The sequence below is a fragment of the Rhinolophus sinicus genome, chromosome 15 (genome assembly GCF_057876585.1).
Source record: "Rhinolophus sinicus isolate RSI-liver-muscle chromosome 15, RSI-T2T, whole genome shotgun sequence".
Taxonomy (NCBI): domain Eukaryota; kingdom Metazoa; phylum Chordata; class Mammalia; order Chiroptera; family Rhinolophidae; genus Rhinolophus; species Rhinolophus sinicus.
The window spans coordinates 84004122-84029389 of record NC_142515.1 but is presented as its reverse complement, the minus strand read 5'-3'; the positions used below and the strand labels follow the sequence as shown (position 1 = coordinate 84029389).

Below are 25268 nucleotides of genomic sequence, written 5' to 3'. Positions count from 1 at the left end.
GCCTCAGTGGTCCCAGGGGAGGGATGGGCAGTCTGCCTGTGGGTTCCAACAGCTGCACAGGATGGCCCAGAACAGAGGGTGTGTCCTGGCACATCTGGCTGCCCCAGGAAGGGTTCCCCTCTGTGTATGGGGCCAGCAGGTGTGGCTGTAACTCTGGGTGAGAGCCACTGGGCCTGAGAGGGTAGCTATCTGAACTGGGATGCGAACCCAGGGCATCCAGCTCCATAGTCTACACTCTCAACTTCAACCTTCTGCTGTGCCCCCTCCAGTATTACAGTGTGTCTTATCTTGTCTCCACTTCAGGGGACAAAGGAAGAAAGGTTTGTGACAAGGGAGCATTGACTGGGAGGGGGTATTGAGAGGGCTAACCTGGGGGTGGATGGGGGGAATGTATGGCGGCCTTGGCTGGGACAAGGCTAGATGAACCATTTATGTGTGTGGTGGGTCCTTGGACAGCCACAGTCTGCAAGGAGAGGGAGGTGGGGTGGAGCCCTTGAGATGCCCCGTGAGGGTGGGTGAAGGGTCTGCTGCTGGTGGGGATGGAGCACCCCTGGTGTACTGATAAGCAAGTGCATTCTGGATAACAACCCTTCAGATGTCACAACCACTTCCGTAAGTGTCATCCTGGTCCCTATTGTACAGTGAGGAAACAGGCATGGGGAGCGAAGGAAGTCATTCCCCTATCAAAATGGCCTGGTGGGACCTTGGAGAGTTCCCAGAGCCTGTGACAAGCTGCAAAAGCATAAGAAGTTCCCTCTGAGATGGGGAAAAAATTCTGATGACTCTTAGGATCAGGCTGGGTTTTTTTTCTTTTCTTTTTTGAATGAATAGACTTACAGCAATTTTAGGTTTACAGAAAAATGACTGGAAAGCAAAGGGTTCTCATCTACCATCTCACCATTATTAACATGTTGGCATTTGTGCTAATTTGTTACAACTGAGTCAATATTGATACATCAATATTAACACAAGTCCACAGTTTATTAGGGTTGTAAGTTCAGTGGGTTTCAACAAATGCATAATGACGTGCTTCCACTGTTACAGTATCATAAAGGATAGTTTCTCCTAAAAATTCTCTGTGTCCCATTTCTTTTCCTTTTGCCTTTTCCAGAATGTCATGCACTTGCTATCACAGAATATGTAGACTTTTCAGACTGGCTTCTTTCACTTAGCAAGATGTATTTAAGGTTTCTCCGTAGCGTGAGCACAATCCATACCAAGAACCCGGGTGGAGGCCTCTCAGGGTCCTCAGAGAGAGAGAGAGAGCCTCAGGGAGCATTTGCAGAAGGAATTCAAGTATGTATTTCAGCCCCCACTCTGTGCCAGGCATAGCTCAGGGGACTTCCCAGTCATCAGTGAACAAAACAAACCAGGCTCTCATGGAGCTTATGTTTTAATTAAAGACAACTAACAAATATGTTAGAAGGTTCAGGAACTTCAAAGTGCACCAAAATGCGCCCTACTCCAGGAAATCTCTCCTCTCCTTCCTTCACCCCACGTCCCATTCTTGGGGTCTCCCAGCTCTGGCCTACCCTCTCTGGCCTCGCCCTCACACCACGGCGTTGGGAACAACTGCGCCAGCTCTAACAGTCCTAACCCAAGGAAAAAACTTAAGTCCAGCGTGCTAAGAATCAATGAGCGCGGCGAGTCCGACGGCCCCGCCCTGCGCAGGCTTCACTCGTGGGATTGCGCATGTGCCATAGGCGGCCACCAAAATCACTGAGAACCGGGCGGCCCAGCCGGCCTAAGCGCAGGCGCACTGGAGGCCGCCGGGAGCGCTTCCGCCTCCCCTCCGTCGCCATGGCCGCGCCGTCCCCAGGCTTTATCTCGGTCTTCTCGAGCCCGCAGGAGCTAGGCGCGTCGCTGGCGCAACTGGTGGCGCAGCGGGCAGCGTGCTGCCTGGAGGGGACCCGCGCCCGCTTCGCGCTCGGCCTGTCGGGCGGCAGCCTTGTCTCAATGCTGGCCCGTGAGCTGCCCGCCGCCGCCGCCCCTGCCGGGACTGCCAGTCTCACCCGCTGGACACTGGGCTTCTGCGACGAGCGCCTGGTGCCCTTCGAGCATGCCGAAAGCACGTATGGCCTCTACCGGGTGAGAGCTACGGAGGCCGCCGGGGCTCATGTGGAGAAGGCGGTGTCCGTCGCCTGCGCGCGGCTACGGGGGCCGCTGGGGGTCACACGATGCCCTCTGCCTCTAACTGGATGAGAGCTAGGTCAGCCGGGTGCTCCGAGGTCCCGCCTGGGCTGCATTTGCATTGCCATTTGGGTGGGCCGGTGGGGCCCTCGAAGTCCCTCTTTATGCCTTAGGAGGCAGCCAGGCAGAGGGAAAGGGCTGGGCAAAGGCACGGAGTGAAGCAGAGTGTCCCATGCCAGGGACCTAGGGAAGTTCAGGTGCCGCAGCCATGGAGCGTGCAAGCGCAGAGTTAGGGAAGAGCCAGATAGGAGTGGTCTGGCGTGGAGCCAGTTTCCTACCTACAATCAGGATGAGTTCTCAATGGCTTTCACGCAGCTTGTGTGCTGATCACCTCCAAGGCGGGTTGTCATTCACCCTGGGCTCCAATGCCTGTAGAATCAAGGAACACTCTCCGTTTTACAAGCAGGGATACTGAGGCTTGGAGGAGCCGTAGTCTGCCCTGAGTTTCTCCCGGCTGCGTCTGTGTCCACTCCTGCTCTAGGGGAGGAAAACAACCTGCTCAGGGAAATGTGGGAGGAGTGGGCTTGACCGGGAGCCTAAGGTCTCTTAGGTCTTGAGTGTGCTGCATAAGAAGTTTAAGCTAATGATTTTATGGGTTGTTTTTTTTTTTGTAATAAGCAGTAATTTTTAGTGATTACCAAGTGCTTGATCCACATCATCTCATGAAACCCCACAATAACCTATGAGGCTGTTCGTACCTCCATTTCATAGATGGAGAAACTGAGGCCAGAAGACCGGTGTTTACCTTTCTGAGTCACCTAGTGACCAGTGGGGGAGCTGGGGTTGAACCTGCCCTGCTCAACCCCCAGTGTATAGCTTGTGTATAGGCTGGGGCAGGAAGGTCAGCAGGATCTCATGGAGAGCAGAAAGGGGCTGGGTTTTATCCCAAGGGCCACGGAACCATGGGGGCTTTGAAACAGGACAGTGATGTGGCCAGGTAGGTGTAGGCCAGGGCCAGGAAGCCCCCAGTCATGACAAATTTGAAAGATCCCTGGCTGAATGACACGGGGATCCACTAGGATTTCAACTTACTTAGGAAATGGGTGTAATGGCAGTTGAGTCTTCTTCTGGAGGATCCAGGTGGTCACATATGCAAACTTGCACTGCCTTGACTCTTGTGTTACTGTTGGTGATCCTGTCCCTCCATATGTCACAGACTCATCTGCTCTCCAAGCTGCCCATCCCCGACAGCCAGGTGATCACTATTAACCCCCAGCTGCCCGTGGAGGAGGCGGCGGAGGACTATGCCAAGAAACTGAGACAGGTGAGTGTCTTGGAGCAGCCATAGGGAGACCTCGTCCATGAGATGGCCACTCCCAGGGTGACAGACAATTCTTTTTTTTTTTTTTAATTTTATTGGGGAATATTGGGGAACAGTGTGTTTCTCCAGGGCCCATCAGCTCCAAGTTGTTCTTCAATCTAGTTGTGGAGGGCACCACTCAGCTCCAAGTCCATTCGCCATTTTCAATCTTAGTTGCAGGGGGCACAGCCCACCATCCCATACGGGAATTGAACCAGCAACCTTGTTGTTGAGAGCTCGTGCTCTAACCAACTGAGCCATCCGGCCACCCCTCCCGCAGCTCAGCAGCAGCTCGTTGTCTTCAGTCTAGTTGTGGAGGGCGCAGCTCACTGGCCCATGTGGGAATCGAACTGGCATCCCTGTTGTTCAGAGCTCGCGCTCTAACCAACTGAGCCATCGGGCCACCCGTGACAGAACATTCTTCACTGGCATGATCATCACTGGCAGAAACTCCTCTGGGGTCAGTTCACAGACCCCTTTGGGGATTCCCCCTCTGAGAGGCCACAGCCCTGACCTGGGGTCCCTAAGGGTGGCCTTGCCTCTGACATCCTGGTAGTGGGCCTGGGTCCTCACATCTTGGAGACAGTTTTGTCCCCAGACTCTCACCCAGTCGGGCAGGTGAAACGTGGAAGCTTGTTGATTAGAGTCCCTTTTGTATATATGAGGCTGAGCATTGCTCCTTTTGTTACAGCCGCTTATAGTTCTTTTTCTGACAACTATTTATCCTTTGAGCCCCTCCCTCACAACCTCTCTAAACTATCTTCTTCCCCCCCGCCCAGGCCTTCCAAGGGGACTCCATCCCAGTTTTCGACCTCCTGATCCTGGGGGTGGGCCCTGATGGCCACACCTGCTCACTTTTCCCAGACCATCCTCTCCTGCAGGTGAGTGCACCCACATAGGCACCGATGGCCACACCTGCTCACTCTTCCCAGACTATCCCCTCCTGTAAGTGAATGAACCTATGAGGGCCCTGCTTACATCTGAGCCCTGGGCTCTACCGTCTGGGGCTTCCAGAGGGAAATTAGGAGGTGCCTACAGCAGGGTTCAAGTCAGCCTATGTCAATAGGCATGCCCACTGGGCTTAACCCTTCCGAGCCTCAGTTTACTCATCTTAAAATAGGGGCCTTAAGTCAGGTACCACAGAATTAGTAGAGTGGGATGCAATGATGGGTGGACCATGCCTAACGTGCATAAGTGCTCAAGAAGTGGAAGTGATATCCTCCTGTCTCTACCCGGGCCTCCCTCCCCCCAGGAGCGGGAGAAGATTGTGGCTCCTATCAGTGACTCCCCGAAGCCACCACCACAGCGTGTGACCCTCACACTTCCTGTGCTGAATGCGGCCCGAACTGTCATTTTTGTGGCGACTGGAGAAGGCAAGGCAGCTATTCTGAAGGTAATGATGAGGGCCTCATTCCTAGGGAGGTCACGGGCATGTGGACCTGGGGATAGACTATGACCCCAAGTGCTATTGTGCTGGAAGTACCAGATCCCAAGATACTTAAGTAATTCTTGGGTTGAAGGGAAGAAAGAAACTGTAACTACAGGGTGGTTAGGAATGAAGTATTATGAAAGGAGATTGATGAGGTGGGGCCAAAGCTGCACTCAGGTAAATTCATAGCATTAAATGCATTAAAAATTATTAAATAGAAAACTATTGAAATAAACAAGTACTTTACTCTAGAATTAGAAAAATGAACAGTAACACAAAAGTCAGCAGATGGGATAAATGAAATCACAATCAGAAATTAGTGAATTGGTTAATATTCTTAAAAGCTAATGGTAAACAGATCCAAAAGATAGACAGACCCCTGGCAAAGCTAATCAAAAAGGAAAAAAATCATATGTAGGAATAAATAAAAAGATAGGAATAAACAAAAAAAGTTATACATAACATTTAAAGAAAATATAAAATAAATAAATTAAGATAGTAAAAGTAAACTAAATGAAAAAATTTTAATTACCGTCATTTAAAAGATCAATAACTATAGGAGAAATTGGAAATATTTTTAAAGATAAATAAATAATTCTCTCCCCACAAACTGTTAGGCCCAGATGTCCTCACAGGGATGGCTTAATATTGGGGTTTGGGGTATACTCCAAAGAGTCCAGCAGACCCACGTCCCTGTCAGTGATGCCCAGCATGACCTCACATGGCCACCCCCCCCAGCCTCAACTTTCCCATCTACAAGGTGGTTTGGAAGGGGGCCCCTCCCCATGGACCCCTTGAGGAAGGCCACCCAGAGCCTCAGCTTCCCTGACTGTACAATGTGGTGAGAACAGAGGTGACCTCACTAGGCTGTGGTCAGAAATCAGTGAGTTATAGACACAGAGTGCTTGGGGGCAGGCCCAGCTGTCAGAAAGCAGTGTTTATGGTGTATAATGCCCACTCATGAGGTCACGTCAAGGGGTCGACATATCATAGACCACTGAGCCAAACCCTGCCAGCTAAGAAGGGGTTTTTACCTTTTTAAGTGGTTTGGGGAAAAAAATCAAAAGAATAATAATATTCCTGGGTGTGTGAAAATTGGACAGAATTCAGATTTCAGTGTCTACCAATAAAGATGTGTTGGGACACGCTCACCAATATGTCGGTGTGAGCCGAAATAGTGACTGTGGTCTTTGCAGAAAAGGTGTGCCAACCGCTGTATTATACAGTCACAGATGGTAGAAGGGAAGGGACCTGTCCCTACTGACTGTTTGAAGCTGGGACATCTGGGAGGGCATCACATCCTGAGAGTAGGAGAGTCTAATCCAAACGGGGCCTGGGAGCTCTGAGGGGCGCTGGGGGAGCGGTGGGGCCTCACACACCTGCCCTCTCCACACAGCGCATTTTGGAGGACAAGGAGGAGAACCCACTCCCCGCCGCCCTAGTCCAGCCCCACACTGGGAAACTCTGCTGGTTCCTGGACGAGGCAGCGGCCCGACTCCTGACTGTGCCCTTCGAGAAGCATTCCACTTTGTAGTCTGTCCCAAGGGATGCCACAGCTTGGGACCACGTGCAACCTGAGGGGGCTGGGACCTTCCAGGGCTGGGCCCCTCCACCACCACACGCCGGGCTTTGTTTTCGAAAAGCCAGGTGGTGGTGACAAGGTCCGGCCACCAGCCCTGCCTGGGGGCTTAGGCCATTGGCCGTGGCTCTGAGCAACCCAGATATTAAAAGGACCATTGGCTCCAACTCTCCCCTGTCTTGTGGTCCTTGGTGGGCAGTGGAACCAGGGACACCCATACTGACCAGAAGCCCTTTTCCCAGCAGGTAGAGGACAGGGATGGGCACCCTCAATTAGTTTCCTGGGCTGTGTAGTAAGGTACCACAGAATTGATTGTCTCATACTCTTGAATGCCAGAAGTCTAAAGTCAAGGTGGTAGTAGGGTTGATTCCTTCTGGAGGCTCTGAGGGAGAGTCTGTCCCAGGCCTCTCTCCTGGTTTCTGGGGGCTGCCAGCAACCCTTGGCTTGTGACAGTATTACTCCAGTCTCTGTCTTTGTCATTGCATGGCCTTTTCATGTGTGTGTCTCTGTGTCCTCTTCTACTAAGGACACCTGTTATTGGATATAGGGCCACCCTCAGTCCAAGATGAGCTTATCTCAAGATTCTTAGCTAATTATATCTGCAAATACCCCTTTTTCCAAATAAGGTCACATTCTGAGGTTCCAGGGGTTAGGATGTGGACATAATCGTGTGTGTGTGTGTGTGTGTGTGTGTGTGTGTGTGTGTGTGTGTGTGTGAAAATACATGTACAACATAAAGCTCAGTCTTTATCATTTTTAAGTGTCCAGTTCAGTGGCATTAAGTACTTTCACATTGTTGTGCAGCCATCACCACCATCCATCTCCAGACTGAAACTCTGTCCCTATTAAACACTAACTCCCATCCCCCTCCCCTAACGCCTAGCACCCATCATCTACTTTCTATATCTGGGAATCTGCCGACCCTAGGGACCACATATAAGTGGAATCACATAGTATTCCTTTTGTGTCTGGCTTTCACTCAGCGTAATGTCCTCACAGTTCATCCATGTTGTCACGTGTGTTAGAATCTCCTTCCATTTTATGGCAGAATAATTCTCCACTGTGTGGATGGACCACATTTTGCTTTTCCATTTGGATGTCAGTGGGCACTTGGGTTCCTTCCATGGTTTAGCTCTTATGAATATTGCTGCTGTGAACATGGGTGTACAAATATTTCTTTGAGACCCTGCTTTCAATTCTTCTGGGGATCTACCTAGAGGTAGAATTGCTGGATAGTATGGTAATTCTAGTTTTAATTTTTGGGGGAACCTCCATACTGTTTTCCACAGCAGCTGCACCATTTTATATTCCCACTAACAGTGCATGAGGGTTCCAATTTCTCCATTCTTCACCAACCCTTGTTATTTTCTGTGTTTGTTTGTTTATAGTGGCCTGTGGACATATCTTTTGGGGGGGACACAATTCAACCCATTATACGCTCACTCTGGCCAAGCTCCCACTGCAGACCCAGGGTCAGTTGCGACCTCTGCACCCTGCCCTGCTGCAGGCCTACTCAGAGCCTTGAATGTGCCAAGGCACCTCTAGTCTCAGCTGTGCTGGGGCTGCAGCGTCTGCTTGTGACCCACCTGTCAGCTTCTCTGGCTCCAGGAACCTTGGTGGAGGAGGCTGGTGGGCACAGAGTATGGGGAACTTTGCCAAGCGTGGGGGCCAGGGAAGGGGCTTGCAGAGGCACCAGAGGGAGATGAGGGAATTGAAACTGGGAAGTCGAAACCACAGAAAGTGAAGTTTCCTATAACGTCTTGCTGGGGTCAGTCACTCAGCTGTAAGAGTGAGGAAGTGGGCCGCTGGGGTTAGCACAAACAGGTTGAGAAAAGCAGAGGAGGGCGTCGGAAGGAAGTCAGCCCAGCCGTGGGTTTGGGCAGGTGCAGGTGGCTGTGAACCCCAGAGCAGAGGCCAGAGCAAGAGTGCCCAGAAGCAGAGGGAAAATGATGAGAGGCATAGGGGGCCCTGCCTGGGGCATGACACCTCTCCTGTGCCCCTCTCCCCAGAGCAGAGGGCTCCTTGTGCCAAATCTGCCTGTGGCTCCCTTTTACTTTGAGGGGAACCCACCGTTCTTACTGGCCCAGAAGCTTCCATGTGGCCCCTGCAACCCCTACACCCCTCCCCTCACATCTGCTCCTCACTCAGCCTCCAGCTCACCCACCCTGTGCAGGTCCCCACCTCAGGGTCTTTGCTTGTGCTGTGCCAGCTGCCTGTTCTCTTTCCTCCAGCCTTTTGCGTGACTTGGCCCTCACTTCCTTCAGATCTTGGTGCGGCATCTCCTCCCCGACCCCTCTGTGACCCTAGCATTTTCTACCCTCTCTTGTTCCATTTTTCTCCCTTTTGTTGGTGGACCTGCTAATGGTCCATGGGTGCTGGGGCGGCTGTGGGGGCCTGAGTAGGGTTGGAAGGGGTCATCGAGAGATGAGGCTGGGGCTGTATGGGGCCTGGTATTTCTCCGGAGGGCACTGGGGAGCTTCAGGAGGTGCTAGAGGTCAGGAGTGAGAATTTGGGGGGTGTTGGGGATGGGCTGGGGACGGGAGGAGGGATGTCTTCAAGAGTCACTTACAGAGTGAAATGGAGATGAGGTGATTGCTTGGGGAGGGTTTTGGGGTGAGGAAGGAACCAGAGCCCCCCTCAAGTCTCTACACCCCCTACAAGACCCCCATCCTCTTCCCTCAGAGCACCTGCTTCCCCAGCCCCAGCATTGACCCCACGGACCCGGGGTGTCTGTCTAGCTCTGTCTCCCCAGCTGGGGGGCTCCTGGGGACTGGGCCAGGGCTCAACCCCCCAGCATCACCCAGCATGGGGCAGGCGCAGTGGAGGTGAACACCAGGGGTGGGGCATCAGGTGGGGGTAGACGCCCATCCCCTTTCCCTGCCCTCACACACCAACAACTGGTCGCTCGGTCCTGCCAGATGTCTGCCCTACATCCCTCCAAAGCCAGCTAGTAGGATTTTTGTATCCTACCCCTGCACCCACCCCTGGGGCTGCCCCAGAGGCCCCTACAGAAACCAGCAGCTCTGGGGGTTTGAGCCCCAGGGGAATCCGGAGGATGCACGTGCAGGGTGGGGCAGGGCAGGGGCTGGCACCCTTCCATCACCAACGCACACGGGTGCCAAGCTCTGGCTGCCGACCCTAGGTGCTGGTTTTGGCAGCATCCAGGCTCCTCACAGGGTGCCCTCCTCTCAGGTTGCCTCTGAGCAGGGGAACCTGGAGGGCCGTGGGGAGGGGAGGAGTATCTGCTTCGATCTAGAGAGCCCGGGATACCGCAGGAGAATGGGCGGGAGGCCCTCAAGCCCCCTGGACAAGCAGCAGCAACACGACCTGAGGGGTGAGCAAGCCTGGGGGGGCGGGTGGGAGGGGCGTTCAGAGTTGTCAGATACACAGGATGCCCGAAAAATGTGAAAACCAGGTAAGCAATAAATAATTGTTTTAGTACAAGTATGTTCCAAATTTTGCATAAGGACATATTTATGCAAAAAAAAATCATTGTTTATTTACCTGAAATTCAAATTTAACTTGTGTCATGTACTTTTATTTGGTAAATCTGGTAACCCTACTCAGGGCATGGGTTTGGGGTACGGAGCATGGGACCAGGTGGGAGGTGGGCAGCAACTAATAGACCCCTCTGTGTGCATCCCGGGGACAGAGTTACAGTTCTCGATTTGAGTCAAAGAATGACCAGTGCACTCCATCTCCATACACATGGTTGAGTGCTTACTGTGTGCTGAACACTGGGGATGTGATGGGCTCATGATCTAGACCAGGAAAGAAGGTCAAGTCATTGCATGAATGGATTCCATAAGCTACTCTATGATGGTCAGGATTTTTTTTCTTGTAGTGACAAAGGCAAAGATTTATTTCTCACTCCTATGGAGGGGGTACAGTGGCAGGCAGACTGATAAAAGTTAGACAACCCAACTCCTTCCATCTCATGGTTCTACCGTATGTGTCTTCTGTGCCTGAGGTCACCTCATGGCTCAGAAAGGCTGCTGAAGCTCCAGCCATCGGGTCCACATTCCATGCAGTGAGATGGACTGTATGTTTTACATACAGTTAAGTGTGTGTATCTTAGCGGAACAAGTTGAGGAACTTTACAATTGTGTCATCACCTCTTCGAGCAGGATATGGAACACTTCCATCACCCCAGAAAGTTCACTTGTGCTGGGGTGAGGCTTTTAAAAGATTTTGAAAATCTCCCTAGGTAGGGGCATGAGGAAACTTTTGGGTGCAATGGAACCATTCACTATCTTGATTGTGGTAGTGTTTTCACGGATGTGGACATGTGTGAAAGCTTATTCAATTTTGCACATTATACAAATAAAGTTTGTTGTGCATCAGTTATAAATTAAGCCAGAGTCCCTTAACTCCCCTCTGCCCCCCACCCCACCCCCACCCCATGTGGATGGAAACAGGCAGCAGAAGGTTAAGGGTGAATGGAATTAGAAGCGTGTCTTGTGGGGCAGCTTGTGGGTTTGAGGAGAAGGTAGAAGCCTAGAAGTCACTTCCCTCCTATTCTGCCCTCCCCTGGCAGGTGGCCTGATTCAGCCACCTCACTGTCCCCTTATTCCTGCAGGCCAGGTGGATGCCTTGCTGAGGAACTTCCTGCCCCAATACCGAGGGCACCTGGCAGCCTCCATCCTGAGGCAGATCTCCCGGGAACTGGGCCCCCAAGAGCCGGCCGGATGTCAATTGCTACACAGTAAAGTGGGTGCCACCAATGGGGCAGTGGGGCAGGGAAGGGAGGAGGCAGCTGAGTGAGGAAGGTTTCAGAGGCTGTTGGTTCAGAGGGTGGGGGAGCCCCTCCTCATGACTTTGTCCTTGCTGGTGCCACTACCTGAGGTGACTATAACATTCACTGGGCATTTACTACATGGCATGTCCTGGGCTGGATGCTGGGGACATAGCAGACACTGAGACAGGTCCCGTTCTGCTCTCCAGAGCTCATAGTCTGAGTGGAGAAAATGACCCTAAACAAGTTAACATGATGGAGGATAGCTTCTGATAGGTGCTAGGAAAACAAGAGGGTGGGCGCTGTTGGGGGCTGGCAGTTGAGGTGCAGGGGGGCCCCTCTGAGTTGAGATATAAAGGATGAGCAGGAGCCGGATCTGAAGCCCAGAATGGGAAGGGAATGCTAGGCAGAGGGCACGGTCAGTGCAAAAGCCTGAGGTTGGAAAAGGCTTGCTCTGTCTGAGTGCCATGCTCAAGGGCACAGTACAGCCACTGGATCCCCTCATTTTTTCATGCGTGGTGCCTTCTGCCTCGTGTGCTCTCCCTTGTTCCTCCCTGTGCTTCGGCTGCCACTTCTTCCAAGAAACCTTCCTGGATTACCATCACCCCTGCCTGAGTCAGGCACCTCCTCTGATCTCCCATCCCACTGCTTCTCCAGGGAAGCCCTGGTCACACATTCATCACCTCCATGGGTCTGCTCTTCGAGGACAGGAGCCAGACCTTGTCTCCCTTTCCTCCCCACTGACTCCTGGTGCCCTTGTGGTGCCTGCACATAATAGGGGTGCAGGAACAGTTTGTGGATGGAGCAGAGGAGCCTGGCCCCAGCTCCACATGTCTGCTGAGCTGGCAAAAGCATCTGGGGCCTCCAGATGTGCTGGCACAACTTACTCAGTCCTCACCAACCTGGGAGATGGGTCTTTGACCAGTGAGGAAACTGAGGCACAGAGAGGTGAAGTGACCTGCCCGAGGTCACACTGCCAGCAAGAGGCAGAGGTGTGGTTTGAACCCAGAGCCCATAATCTTTACTAACACAGGGTCTCCTGCCCCATCAGGGCTCTGAGATTACCACCTCTCAGATACCTCCCCTCCCAGCTGTGCCTCCCCTGGGGTGGGGGCTCCCTGGTGCTGTGGACACAGAGCGCCTTCCCACCTGGGACTCTCCCTGTCCTGCTTGGGGCATCATGGGTCCCAGGCATCAACCCCATCTGTACCTTTCACCACCTGCTGGTTCCAGCCACCTGGGCCAGGGCACAGTGGATATTGGGTTTCAAGCAGTGTGGAGGGACTTCCCCTCACTTCAGTTTGAACTTTTTATATAACACTTATTTTAGATATTTGCATCTTATATATAATTTCTATAATAACGTTTTAACAATATTTTTTATGAAAATTCTCAGACCTGGGGAAAAGTATGGCAAATCATTAACAAACACCTGAATTCCCACCATCCCGCCAAAAAATCCAAATATCACAGCTACAATTGATTCATCGAATATTTATCAAGCACCAACTGTGAGTCAGGCGCTGCTCTGGGACCCAGTGATGACACAAAGCACACAATTCAGGTGGCCAGGTAGTGAGAAGAATGACAAGGAAAATGAGACAAGGGACAAAGAAAATGTCCTCCCTGCCTGAGGGCTTGGTCTGTGGCCAGAGGACTGGCTGTTTCTCATACAGTTAAACTACATCTGCTCCGTGACCCGGTAACCCCACTTGTATTGGTTAGCTAATGCTGTGTAACAATGTGTTACAAAGCAGTAGCTTAAAACAACACACATGTATTATCTCACAGTTTGTGTGGGTCAGGAATCTAGACAGCTTCTCTGAATCCTTTCTTTCAGGGTCTCTCAAGGGCTGCAATCCAAGTGTTGGTCAGGGCTAGGGTTTCATCTGAGGCTCACATGGGGACGGGCCTACTTCTGCATGAAGTGGGGACGACAAGAGCTTCTGCCCCCCAGGGCTGTGGGGAGGATTAATCGGTTCATACGTGGAATGACCACAAACAAGAGCATGGTGTGAGCAGGCTTGATAAAGAATAGAAGTGCCACATAGCAGCACCCAAGTGCCCTGTACTTAGTGGCATCTGGGATGCAGTGGGAGCTCTTTGGGTGGTCTGGACACTAGGACACCAACCTGTGCCCCTGACATCTGAGGGCCCCTGCTCCCACAGAAGTTGCCCCGAGTCCGAGAGCACCGAGGGCCCCTGACCCAGCTTTGGGGCCACCCGCCCCAGTGGCAGCCGATCTTCTGTGTCCTGCGAGGGGATGGCCGCCTGGAATGGTTCAGCCACAGGGAGGTGAGTGAGTGGCCTGTATCCCTTCAGCTTCCAGATTCTCCATCCTACCCTCCCCAGCATGAGTTTGGGGTCCAGCTCCCAGAATAGGCCCCCTCCTTTCTTCAGCCTGAATTGAGGGTCTCTGTGTGCTTAACCTGGGGTGAGTGACCATCTCCTGCTGTGCCAGGTGGGTAAACTGAGGCCCAGGACAGGGATAGGGGCTCATTCAGGGTTGTCAGCAGAGCTGAGGTTGAAACCAAGAAAGGCCTTTTCACATCATAACCAAGCCCTGCTTCCTGGCTGGGGGATTCGGGCAGGTCACTTGCTGCTCTGGGACACATTTTCTACTTCTGTGAAATGGGACGATGATGGTCGATGAGGAAAGGGGCTGTGCAGATTTAATGAGGTAATTCTCATACAGCACTTAGGACTGGCGCACACACAGTTGGGGCTGGGTGTTCTACTATGGGGGAGGAAGAAAGGGAGGGGTAGAGGCACGGAGGGGAGGTGGAGGATTTCCCCAGCTAACCAGAAACCTTCCCCTGATCCTACAATGGGTCATGGAAGTCACACTTTAGACCTGTCTCAAGTCAGTTCTTTGGTCACCATTTGTAGGAATATGAAAATGGGGGCCGTCCCCTGGGCTCCACAGCCCTGACGGGGTACACAATCCTGACTTCCCAGCGTGAATATCTCCACCTGTTGGATGCTCTCTGCCCAGACTCCTCAGGTAAGGCTGCGGGGACCCCAAAAGAAGGTTTCTCTATTTCAGCACTGTTCACACGGGGGCCTGGCCATTCTTCACAATGGGGGCCGCCCTCTGTACTGCAGGGTATTGATGCCACTAGACGCCAGTAGCAGCCTCCACCCCAAGTGTGACAACCAAATACATCTCCAGACATTGCCAACTGTCCCCTGAGGGACAGCATTATTTCTGTGTGAGCACCCTACTTCTAGAAGGAGAAACACCCACTCCCATCAGAGTGAGAGAGTTAGGTCACCGGACCAGAATCAAGTTGCAAAGGGTTAAAAACAAAGGGCTCAGATCACATGCCAACTAGGATACGCTGTTGGTGGCTGCCCCTGCTACTGTGTTGAGAAGGATGCAGAAGTTGGGAGACAGTGTTGGGATGGATTGCTCATGTCTACCCTGGGCACGTCCCCCCACTGAGCTGAAGCAAGGATAAGCTTTAACAGCATGGGTCATATGTGTTGAGCAACTGCCTGGACCAGGGGTTCCTCTAAGTATTTCATGGTTATTTTCTCCTAGTGAATGAATGATTGTAGAGCAAAAGAATGAATGAAGATGTGACCTCCTCTGTCTGCTTTCAGGAGACCATACACAGGAAGAGCCTGACCCCCTCCTGGAAATGCCTGTGAACTTCCCCCTGTTCCTGCAACACCCCTTCCGAAGGCATCTCTGTTTCTCTGCAGCCACAGGGGAAGCACAGCGTTCCTGGAGGCTAGCCCTGCAGGGTGGTATCCGGCTTCGTGGCACAGGTGGGTCCTGGGGAAGGTCAGGCAGTGGAGGTGCTCAGGGTCTGGGGTCAGATGGCTCTGCCTCTGCTGGCTGTGGGACCCTCTCCCAGCCTCAGTTTCCTTATCTATAAAACAGATTGTGGGGGGAGACAGAGGGTATAGGGCTATGGCGGGGACACAGCCCTGTCGGAGCTTAGCCTGGGAAATCAGGGAGGGCTTCTCAGAGGAAGGTATGTTGAAGCTGAGGTCTGAAAAAGATGAGGGGCCAGCCAAGTGAAGAAGGGGAACAGGACCAACACGTACAGCTGGGCAGGTTGTTGGCTGAACAAACGTACCTAACTGGGTCGACAGTGGGACTACAGTTTGGCCTGGCCTGTGATCACCTGCTGGGGCTGCCTATTCCTACATCGTACGTATAAAGGTTCCTTCTGGGCTAATGATGGTCATGGGGGCGTGTGCTCCCTGTGGAGGCCACTTCTTGTGCAAAGGTCTGGAGGTGGGTGAGACCTGGGTGTTTGGGACCTGGCGGGGAGGCGGAGGGCTTCCTCTTGGGGCCATAGGGAGCCAGGCAGAGGTAAGAGAAGGGAAGAAGGGGTACCGAGGAGCATCATCCCCCAGTCCTGCAGCGCAGTCAGGCCCCAGCCGCCCTCGCCTTCCTGGAGGCCGTACGGCTTTACCGGCAGCACCAAGGCCACTTTGGCCATGACGACGTGACGCTGGGCTCGGACGCCGAGGTCAGTATCGCGCGAGGCTGCACCGGGAGCCCCAGGAACCCTCTGGGCCCCCAGCAGCGCCCACGCTCCTCTCTCCTGCAGGTGCTGACCACGGTGCTGATGAGGGAGCTGCTGCCGGCGCTGCGAGCCCAGACCCTGCCCCGCTTGCGGGGGGCCGGCCGAGCCCGGGCCTGGGCCTGGACTGAGGTACAAGCGGGGTCTTGGAGGTGGGGCAGGGACACGCGAGGGGGGGTGTCGTGGAGGGGGTGGGGGCCGGACCCAGGTGCCCAGCTTCACTCTCCAGCAACTGTTGCCTAAACTTTCTCCCCATCTCTCTGCGTCTCTGTCTCTCTCTGTCCCCCCACCCCGCCCCATTTGCTCTCTCTGCGCTCCTGGCTGGTGGGTTACCCTCGACGGGTCCGGGTAGCTCCTGGATGCCGTTCACGCCGTGGTCCTGGCCAGGGCCTCCGCGGGGCTCCGCGCCTTCCAGCCCGAAAAGGACGAGCTGCTTGCGGCCCTGGAAAGGACGATCCGCCCGGACGTGGACCAGATGCTGCGGCTGCGGGCGCGCTTGGCAGGAAGGTTGCGAGGTGAGGCCGGGGTCCTTGGCCTGGAGGGGCGTGGCCTATATGGGGCGTGGCCTGACGCACGGGGCAGGAAGCCTGAGAGGATGAAGGGGAACAGAGTGGATATGAGGGGCGGGGTCTAGAATCTCGGAGGCCAGAAGACCCGCAGGGGCAGGAGCCGAGAATGAAAGGACGTGGCATGAGGGTGTGAGAATGGGCGTGGCTTTAAGGCTGGGACTCGAACCCGGCGGGATCAATAAGGAGGGCTCGGTCGTGGAGAGGGGATGCCTCTAGAAATGGAGCGGGTGAGACCGGTCTGAAGAGGGAAGGAGGCACTGATAGTGGCAGGTCTGACCCGGGTTGTTCAGTCAGATGGCGGAGGTGGCTCCCACTCTGCGCAGTTACAAAGAGAACCCGGCTGGAATCCAGACTCCGCCTCCCTGGCATGTGCCTTTGAACCGACCTCACCTCACTCGAAGCCTCCGTTTCTCACCTGTAAAATGGGGTAGAGAGGGTGCTCAGAGTCTGCGTTCCCATCCATCTTACCCTGCTGAGCCCAGGGTCTCCCCACCACCCCATTTGCGGAGCATCTTGCAGAGGAGACCCAGGGCAGTGTCTTCCACTCTCAGCCGAGATCCAGGGCCCCCTGGAGTCGTGCCTGCACAGGAAGGTGGATGTACACTTGCCCCGGGTCACGCAGACGCTGCTGAACACAGTGGAAGCCGCGCTTGCAGCGGTGCAGAGCCTCCTAGCTCAGGGCATGGACCGCCTGTCTCTCCACCTGCGTGGGAAACCCTCGGGCACGCGGTTGCGGAAAGAAGTGAGCTCTAGTGGGTGGAGGGGTTCATCGGGATCACCGCAGTGTGTTAACTTCATGGAAGAGTTGCGTGAACCTTGCATCTCGTTTGACAAACGTCTCTTTTGAAAAGCCTTCTCTGAACTATTTTCTAGGCTGCTTTTTCCTTACTATGGACCACCATGCTATGGTCATTGGGGCATAGTTTAAAACTTGGGGGGAAAGGAGTAAAATGGCAAGAGTAGGACTTTAGTAACAGTAGGCTGGAGTCACCTCACCACCCCCCCCCCCAAACTCTTCCTCCTCCCATTTCTGTTTAGCCAGAGCCCACCCTGTCCCCCGCTCCATGCAGGTCAGCTCAGTTGTTCTGATATTAAATGAGCACCTGCTATATACCAGGAAACCTTCAACTACTTAAGCCTCCATTTCACAATCACCTTCTCTAGGAACTTCTCCTGGTCCCTCTGCATCTGCAGCTGCCCATGCTTCTCTCCTTATGGAGGCATTTACGCACCACTGTGGTTGATTGTTTACAGTTTATCTCCCCCAACTTTTCTGTGAGCTCCTTGAGGGCACATATGGTGTTGGATTACTCTATTTTTCAGCCCCAGGGCCCAGCACAGAGAGGGCATCAGCTGTTGGGCATGGGTGCCACAAGGCCTGAGTGTGCCCATTTCCTATCAATCATGCCAGCACTATGCATTATTATTTTTTCCAGGTTTTACCATTTTATGCCCACCATACCTCACTGTTACTTTTAGAGTGTGTGTGTCTGTGTGTGTGCGATACTTGAGGGGGGATGTGTTTCCATTTGTGTTTCTCCTTTGATGAATTGACTGTGAGGTACTTGGCCCTGCTTTTCCATCAGCTGATGGTATTTTTCTCACCCGACTGCCACTGGAACACAGGTTTACTCATTTGGGGAGATGCCGTGGGACCCAGAGCTGATGCAGATCTGCTACCGAGAGGCTGAGAGGAGCCGGGGGCGCCTGAAGCAGCTGGTGGCACCATTTGGCTTCCTTGGATCGCGAAGTCTGGTGTTTGGGGCCCAGGATCTCGCACAGCAGGTGAGGGCGAGTAGAAGGCTGCAAGGAGGGGAGGCAAGGACAGCAGCCTCCGCTGAGCAGGTATCAACTGTGTGCTGGGGAGAGTCTCCGTTGCCGGGCTCCCAGTAACATGCAGACATGAGCTCATGACCAGGCAGTGACCTCCTGGGGTAGATAGGGCTGTGGTGGGGGTGTACAAGGTCCTATGGGGGCCCCAATGAGGTGCCTAATCCATCTCCAGGGCTGGGAAGACTTCCAGGAGAGGAATTCCAAGCTGTGGCAGCAGTGGGAGGAACAGAGAGTGGGCCATGTCCTGGAGAGAGGGAACAGCGTGTATACGTGCTGGGAAGTGAGAGAGCTTGTCTGCCTTTGGGGAAAATGAAGCAGTTTAGAAACATTGGGTTGTAGGTTTCAAGGGAGGACAGAAAGGTGGGAGATGTGCCAGTGAAGTAGGTGGGTAGATGGGTCAGGGCCCTGAGTATGGGGTTAAGAGTCTGGGCTCAGACCCAAGGGCAATGGGGAGCCACAGCAGGTGTGTGAGCAGGGTTGGGGCATGACCAAATTCAAGGTTAGGAAGCCCTGCCTGCCTTGGGGAGCAGAGGCTGACGGGGGTAGGCAGGGAGGAGGCCTGAACCAGGATGGGCGTTCTTGGTGGAGAGAAGTGGGGTGTGTTTTGAAGGCCAAAGGGATGGGACCTGCTAATAGACATAGTGAGTGAAGGAGACGGGTGTTGAGAAGACCCAATGCTGCCTGGCTGGCACAGTTGTTCAATTTGTACACTTTACAAGAGCACTCAGCCGAGGAAGCTAAACTCTGGCTGGCTCTCTGCTCCGCAGGCTGAGCATCCTGGCACCATCCTCCAGAGGGGAGGGTGCTTTCTGCCAGTTTGCACATAGATCCCCCTGGATTGGATGACTCCTAGGTCCTAAGAGGAAGGTTTACTATTTCTTGAGACAAGAAAGAGATTGAGGGGAAATGGCTGGTAGGGATAGGTTGGATGCTGAGAAGGGGCCAGTTGGGCAGAAATAAGGCCGCACTCTGATAAGACCAGAGTGTGGATTCTTAGCGGTCATCCCAGTTCCTCCTCCCGCAGCTCATGGCCGACGCCGTGGCCACCTTCCTGCAGCTGGCTGACCAGTGTCTGACCACGGCCCTGGACTGCAACCAGGCTGCTCAGCAGCTGGAGAAAGTCAGGGGGCGTGTGCTGAAGGTGAGGTCCATGGGGAGGGCATGGGCATGGGCCTGGGTGCCCAGATGGCCGCTGGACCAACCGCTGTGTGTATCGTGCAGAAGTTCCAGTCAGACAGTGGCTCAGCACAGAGGAGGTTCATCTGCAGGTGGCAGATCTGCATTTTTTTGCCATTTGTGCTGAGCCAGCTGGAGCCAAGCTGCAAATTGGTGAGTGAATGGGGGGACAGGCAGGCAGGTCCTGTAGGGTCACTGTCTCCCTCACAGAACCACTGTGACAATTAGAGACTTTTGTTCCCTGAGCTCTAGGGCTCCCCTGGGCTCCCACAATGCCTTCTACTTCTCCCATGGCAGTGCCCAGTTTCTGCCAATTGAAAGCTGGGGTGGGGGGCCTATGCATCACATACTAGCCGATGACATAGGCTTCAGAGAAGGAGGAGGCAAAGAAGGATCGTGTGTGTGTGTGTGTGTGTGTGTGTGTATGTGTGTGTGTGTAGGGGTGCCAAGTGGTCCTGAAGTCTCTCCTTGAGAAGATGACACTTAAGAAGCAGCCACCTGAAGGCATGAGCCATGTCCTGGGGAAGGGTGTTTCAGGCAGAGGGCATAGCATGTGCAAAGGGCCTGAGGTAGGCCTGTGCCTGGTATATTGTGGGAACAGTGAGGTGACCAGTGTGGCTGGAGCTCAGTGAGTGAGGGGGTAGAAAAGAGATGGGAGGGGAGATCACAGGGACCCAGCCACACAGGGCTTAGGGGCACCAGGCAGGGGTTCGCTTCAGGTGCTAACAGCCTCCCTAGTAGAGACACCTGTGCCATTCCTGTGGGATGTGCTTTGTTTCATCAATCTGTACAGCAACCCAAGGGAATAAGTGTCAAGGAATCCATTTTAAAAATCAGGAAAGTAAGGCTCAGGGCCCCCCAGCTACTCAGGATCAGGGCTGGAGCTGGGACCCACGATGCATCCCACCCCTCAGCCCATCGCCTCACCCACCTCCGTTCCAGGAGCTGCCTGAGTTTGAAGGGGATGTCCTTGCTGTGGGCAGCCCAGCCCTGACCATCGAGGGCATCTACGAGGATGTCATTCGGGGGATCCTGCTGCAGAGGATTGATAGAGGTGAGTCATACCCCTTATGGCTCAGGAGAGTCTGGTGACCTCTGGCTGTGTATCCTAAGCCCTACCAGGGTCCCCATTGCCTTACTTGTGAAACTAGCCCTTTGACTTTGGGTCCCCAGGGGATCTGGGCTGGATGAGCCTAGAGGGGCAGTGATGGAAGCTCTGAAAGAGAGGGCATTGGAGTGAGGTTCTGAGGGGTGTGTAGGAGTTCTCAGGATGAGTGGAAGGAGGCAAAATTCAAAAACTGTGGATAGACATTCACATATAACAATTCAACCATCACTGCCTATGTTTCTGTGGCATTGAGGCCCCAAGAGTTCTTGGACTTGGTGCAGGCCTCTCAGGATCTCCTGCCCTGGGAAAAGGCTTCAGAACCGTCTCTTCTCCCTCCTGCCTTGTCTGTTCGCACATGCCCCAATGCCTGACTGCTGAGACGTGTGCATTAACTGGGGGCTGAGCAGAATGCCATGGTGACTCAGAGAATGTCATGGCATTCGCATGGCTGGTGCAGAGGGAGGGGAGGGGAATGGAAGAAGAGGAGGCTGGAGGCTGCCGAGGCAAACGTGCAGGGCCTTGAATGACAGGTAGAGGAATTTAGACATTTTGGAACAGGCAATAGGGAGTCATAGAGAGTGTGTGAGCAGAGGGCGACAGTGGCCAGACTGAAAGCGAGGGAGGAGGCTGAGGGCATGGTCCTGGGGACAAAGGATAAGCCCGAGCAGGGGCAGCCACCTAAAGGAAGGAGCCTAGTTATGGGGACAAGGCAGGAGTAAAGGTGCCAGAGTTGCTGGCCTGGGGTGTCACCGAGTACACAGGAGGGGCCACAACCTGGGGATGGAGTGTAGAGAAAGGAGAGGCATCTCAGGGGAGCCTGTGTTTGAAGGCCACAAAGAGGAAGAAGGGACACAGACAGAGCAGTTTGAGAGGTGACAGCAGGGTTATGGGAGCCAGGAAGTAAGGGTGAGGATGTGTGCTAGGTCTGTGGGTGGCCAAACAAAAAGAACTGAGTTCCCTTAGAACAGGGGACACTTTGAATGGAAAAAGGCCATTCTCTGACTGGAAAAAAAAATCCAGAAACATGTAACCCCAGAGTTTCCATTCCTAGAGATTTTCCATGTCCTTAGGTGGTTTGATCTTCAACTGATTGTAGCATCTGCTTGGAGTACCATGTTGGGAGGTGGAGCTGGTAGCTTCTGGCTCAGTGAAGATATCGGGGATCGACTAGCAATGTCTGCCACAGGCACGGCATGGAGACAGGCTCATGTGAGCCACCTGTTTAGGGTTCCTGGTTGAGACATTTCCTCCATCCTTTGCCCTCTTGTGGTCCCTTTGGGAGAATACATGGAAGCCTTTTGATGCTGGGGCTTCTCCAGGTGGATCCAGGGGGTTATTTGTTGTTTCAGAATTGAAAAAGGCCCTTGGTGCCAGCGATGTGTCCTGTGCTCTGGATGGCTGCTCGGAGGCCCCATGGGATCAGGAGGGAGCAGGTGAGGACCTCACAGGTTCTTGGGCCATGTCAGCTGGGGGTAGAGGAGCCTGCATAGGGTGTACGGGATGGTCGAAAGTGTAGGTTCTTGGATGGAACAGCATCCACCTGTCTTCTCTTGTGGCTGGGCTGGCCAAGCTTGTGGTGAACAAGAGTGGTGGAGAGTCACAGAGACTGTTGCAGCCGCAGAGGGACCCTCTAAGCCCAGGCTCTGACATGCACATGGATTGGTGTCCCATTTCTTCTGGCCAAAACTCAGTGGAGCTTCTCCCAGCATCTACTGGTTCCCAACACTGGAAAGAAAGATTGTGGTGATAGTGGCCTTGAATTCACCATGGGCAAGGGCTCCACAAGATGGGAGCAGGGATTCTGGAGTGGCTCAGAGCTTAATCCCCTTGGAAACTGATGCTATGAGAGCCTTAGGAACTCACCCAGCTAAACTGCTCCCACGTTCTTCACCCAAAGAAACTCTGAGAAAATAGATATGTGTTGTTTTCAGCTGCTATCCCTTGAGGCCATTCGTTACACAGCTATGGCTAACTAATACATTCCCCAGAAGATCTGGGGCAGCATCGCATAGTCATTCGCTGCAAGTAAACTGACGAATATTCATACTAACTGGGATAAATGAAGATTAAATAGTCTTACAAAGACTTCTGGGTGTCAGAATATTTTGGGGTGTGCAATTGGCGATAAGAGATTGTGGGTGGGTCCCTTAATCTGTTTAACCAGTATCTAAGTGATAATGGGTGTTTTGCTTCTAGTCTTACCCTCTAACAGGTATGCCACAGGGGATGACCTGGTATGTACTTTTCAGGCAAGTGCAGATCTCTGTGGGTAAATCCCCCAATGTGAAATCTCAGGGTTTAGAGTACGTATGCTTGTCATTCCAGTAGTGGCCTCCAGAGCTCTCTCCACCAGCGTGTCCCACCTGGTGCCCCTCACCTGTGTGCAAGTGGCTCATTTCCCCACAGGCTGCACAGGCTGTCAGCTAACTTGTAATTTCTCATACTTTATATGTGGAAAATAGTGTCTTAGCCTCATTTTAATGAGCACGTCTTCTTGGAGGTGAAGAGGAGAATCTTTTCATGTGTTTAGCAGCTGTTTTTATCTCCTCTGCAAAGCTCCATTCCTCTCCTTGGCTCACTTATATTCTGGGTGCTTATAAATTTCTATTACGTTTTTATTGCTAATCTCCCATTTACTGAGCATTTATTATGTGCCAGGCATTTAATGTGTCCAATTTTGGGGGCATCTTTATGACACTTTCCATTTTACAGATGAAGAAACTGAGGCTCAGAGAGAGACTTGCTCCAGGCAGCCAGCCTCCTACCCTGAGGTCCAGCCACTCCCTCCACTGCCGCCTCCAGGGACATTACGGAGCTGAATCTTCGCTCAGATCCATCTTCATTACCAATGGATAAATGTCTACTAGTGGACTTTCTGAGTCATATGCACCATTTCAAGGCTTTTATAACCCCCTCACCTCCACCTCATTCATTTTCAGAAACGCTGAGCCTTTTACACTCCCACCAGCAGTATTTGTGCTTATTCTCCATATCCCTTCCAAACACTAGGAATTTTCATAAAAGAAAAGTCAATTTGATAGGCACACACACATTTCATTTTCTTATTTTGAGTTTCTTTGATGACTAAAGTGAACCTAAAAATATGTTTATTGGCCATTTATATGTTTGTGGGATTTTTAAAAATTGCATTACCTGTTTATGGTTTTACCTACTTTTTCCTTCAGGAGATTTTATCTTTTTCTTATTGATCTCTAATGACTTTTTGTATATTAAGGATATTAATAATGTTTTGTTATCCAGGTTACAGATATATTTTCTCAGCTTGCTGTGGGCCTTTTGGGTTTATTTACTCGCTCCAAATCTTAACTTGGTATCAAGTTGAGAGAGAGCTTTTACTGACTTCCTTCTTCTTGCCAGAAAAATCATCTGTCCTCTCAAATTTGGCAGCTCCTCCACATCACAAGCCTCCCAGCTGTTTCCGGAGCATGTTCCGGAGGGATTTCCCCAGTGTTCTTTAAGGTTCAGCTTTCAGAAGGGGACATGCACACTCCATGGAGATGGTTTCCTTCCATTTTTGTCCTGGAGTTTTCAGCCTCCCACAAGAGAGTAAGATTTTCCTCACGTTTCCTGACTTTTCCCCTCCACTTCTGTCTTCTGAAATACATTTGCACCTCACAGCCTAGTCTAGCTGGCTTCTTTTGACCCAGGATGTAGACGTTATTCCGGAAAAATTGCAGCAACCAGAATTGTCACCCTGCCAACTTTGAGAAAACCACTGTTTGCCCTTAAGTCTAAATCCTCGCAGTCTTTTCGCAGTGTATCAGGGGATGAGATGTGCTTATCACCCTGTTTTTCTTGATTAATATGAAAGATTTTTCCTTGCCAGGTTCATAGAGTGTACATTTGTTTTTGCCTTTTTATTATGGAACATTTCAAACATCCCCCCCAAAGCAGAGACGTCCTGTGCCCCTATCGGCAGTCACCCAGTTTGGCTCCATCCCTTTTCCTCCACTCAGAATCAATCATATAACCAGTAAAGATTGGGCTGCATTTCTGAAATATTCAGCCACAAACTTTGTAATTGCTGTAGAAACAAATCAGAAAACAGAAACAAAGGAGAGAAAAGTAATTGGAGGAAGGGGATGGACAGGGGAAGAGCATGAAGAGAAGGAAGGGTGAGTGTCACCTGACTCCATAGATATGCGGGAGATTTGGGGCTTTTCTGTTCAAGCTCACTGCCCCATCTTGCTTTGTCCCTTGATAGACAGTCAGGACACACAATCTGTGCCCTGGATTTTATTCAATAATATTAACACCCTGCTACACACACATTAATATATATTTGAGCATCATTCTTAAAACTGAATTTTTAAGAATGACCTCAACATTAGAAAATACATTCGAGTATTGGAAAACAATCCCCTGGGAGCGTTTCTATGGTAAGGCCCATTCTGCCTCCAGAGTGCTTGCTCAGTACCGCGCATCACCTGGCTCCATCTTCACACCAACCCTTCGGGGTCCATATGACCCCATTGTACAGATGGACATACTGAAGCTCACACAGCGAGCCCAGGTGGGGGATGTATTGGGAGCCAGGTCTAGTGATGCCAGGGCCCAGGTGTTTTTAATACACAACATTCCTCTAGGACATCCCAGTGAGGTCGGGGACCCAGGATGGTAAAACCCACGATGCAGGCAGGGAAACAGGTTCAGATCTTTCGGGTTCCAAACCAGATCCTAACTACTTAGGCCTGCCTGGTGGCACAGCCGGGGCTTGTATAAATGGAAGTTGGACGGCGCATCAGATGAAAGTCCCAGCGGGAGCAGTCGCTCAGAGGGAAGATTCT

At 52.5% G+C, this 25268-nt stretch overlaps 2 protein-coding genes across 2 annotated transcripts; both read left to right on the top strand.

Annotated features, from left to right (window-relative positions):
• The first annotated feature begins 1047 nt into the window (after positions 1-1047).
• Positions 1048-6670, top strand: PGLS (6-phosphogluconolactonase). Its single transcript, XM_019736888.3, has 5 exons — positions 1048-2088; positions 3347-3454; positions 4270-4371; positions 4743-4883; positions 6316-6670. The coding sequence occupies exons 1-5, from the start codon at positions 1693-1695 to the stop codon at positions 6451-6453; spliced, it is 885 nt and encodes a 294-aa protein (XP_019592447.1). The 5' UTR covers positions 1048-1692; the 3' UTR covers positions 6454-6670.
• A 2567-nt stretch (positions 6671-9237) lies between these two features.
• NIBAN3 (niban apoptosis regulator 3) lies at positions 9238-24312 on the top strand. Its single transcript, XM_019736898.3, has 15 exons — positions 9238-9832; positions 11078-11208; positions 13403-13528; positions 14123-14237; positions 14840-15007; positions 15605-15720; positions 15802-15906; positions 16127-16289; positions 16895-17085; positions 17970-18128; positions 19201-19317; positions 19398-19505; positions 20295-20406; positions 21810-21893; positions 23173-24312. The coding sequence occupies exons 1-15, from the start codon at positions 9778-9780 to the stop codon at positions 23277-23279; spliced, it is 1857 nt and encodes a 618-aa protein (XP_019592457.3). The 5' UTR covers positions 9238-9777; the 3' UTR covers positions 23280-24312.
• Positions 24313-25268: the final 956 nt, after the last annotated feature.

Bases quoted from the DNA above. Each gene is read 5' to 3' on its own strand.
- PGLS (XM_019736888.3), top strand. From the start codon at position 1,693: ATGTGCCATAGGCGGCCACCAAAATCACTGAGAACCGGGCGGCCCAGC. The intron at 2,089-3,346 runs GTGAGAGCTACG...CATATGTCACAG, and splicing joins GCACGTATGGCCTCTACCGG to ACTCATCTGCTCTCCAAGCT. The intron at 4,372-4,742 runs GTGAGTGCACCC...CCCTCCCCCCAG, and splicing joins CAGACCATCCTCTCCTGCAG to GAGCGGGAGAAGATTGTGGC.
- NIBAN3 (XM_019736898.3), top strand. From the start codon at position 9,778: ATGGGCGGGAGGCCCTCAAGCCCCCTGGACAAGCAGCAGCAACACGAC. The intron at 19,318-19,397 runs GTGAGGTCCATG...TGTATCGTGCAG, and splicing joins TCAGGGGGCGTGTGCTGAAG to AAGTTCCAGTCAGACAGTGG. The intron at 20,407-21,809 runs GTGAGTCATACC...TTGTTGTTTCAG, and splicing joins GCTGCAGAGGATTGATAGAG to AATTGAAAAAGGCCCTTGGT.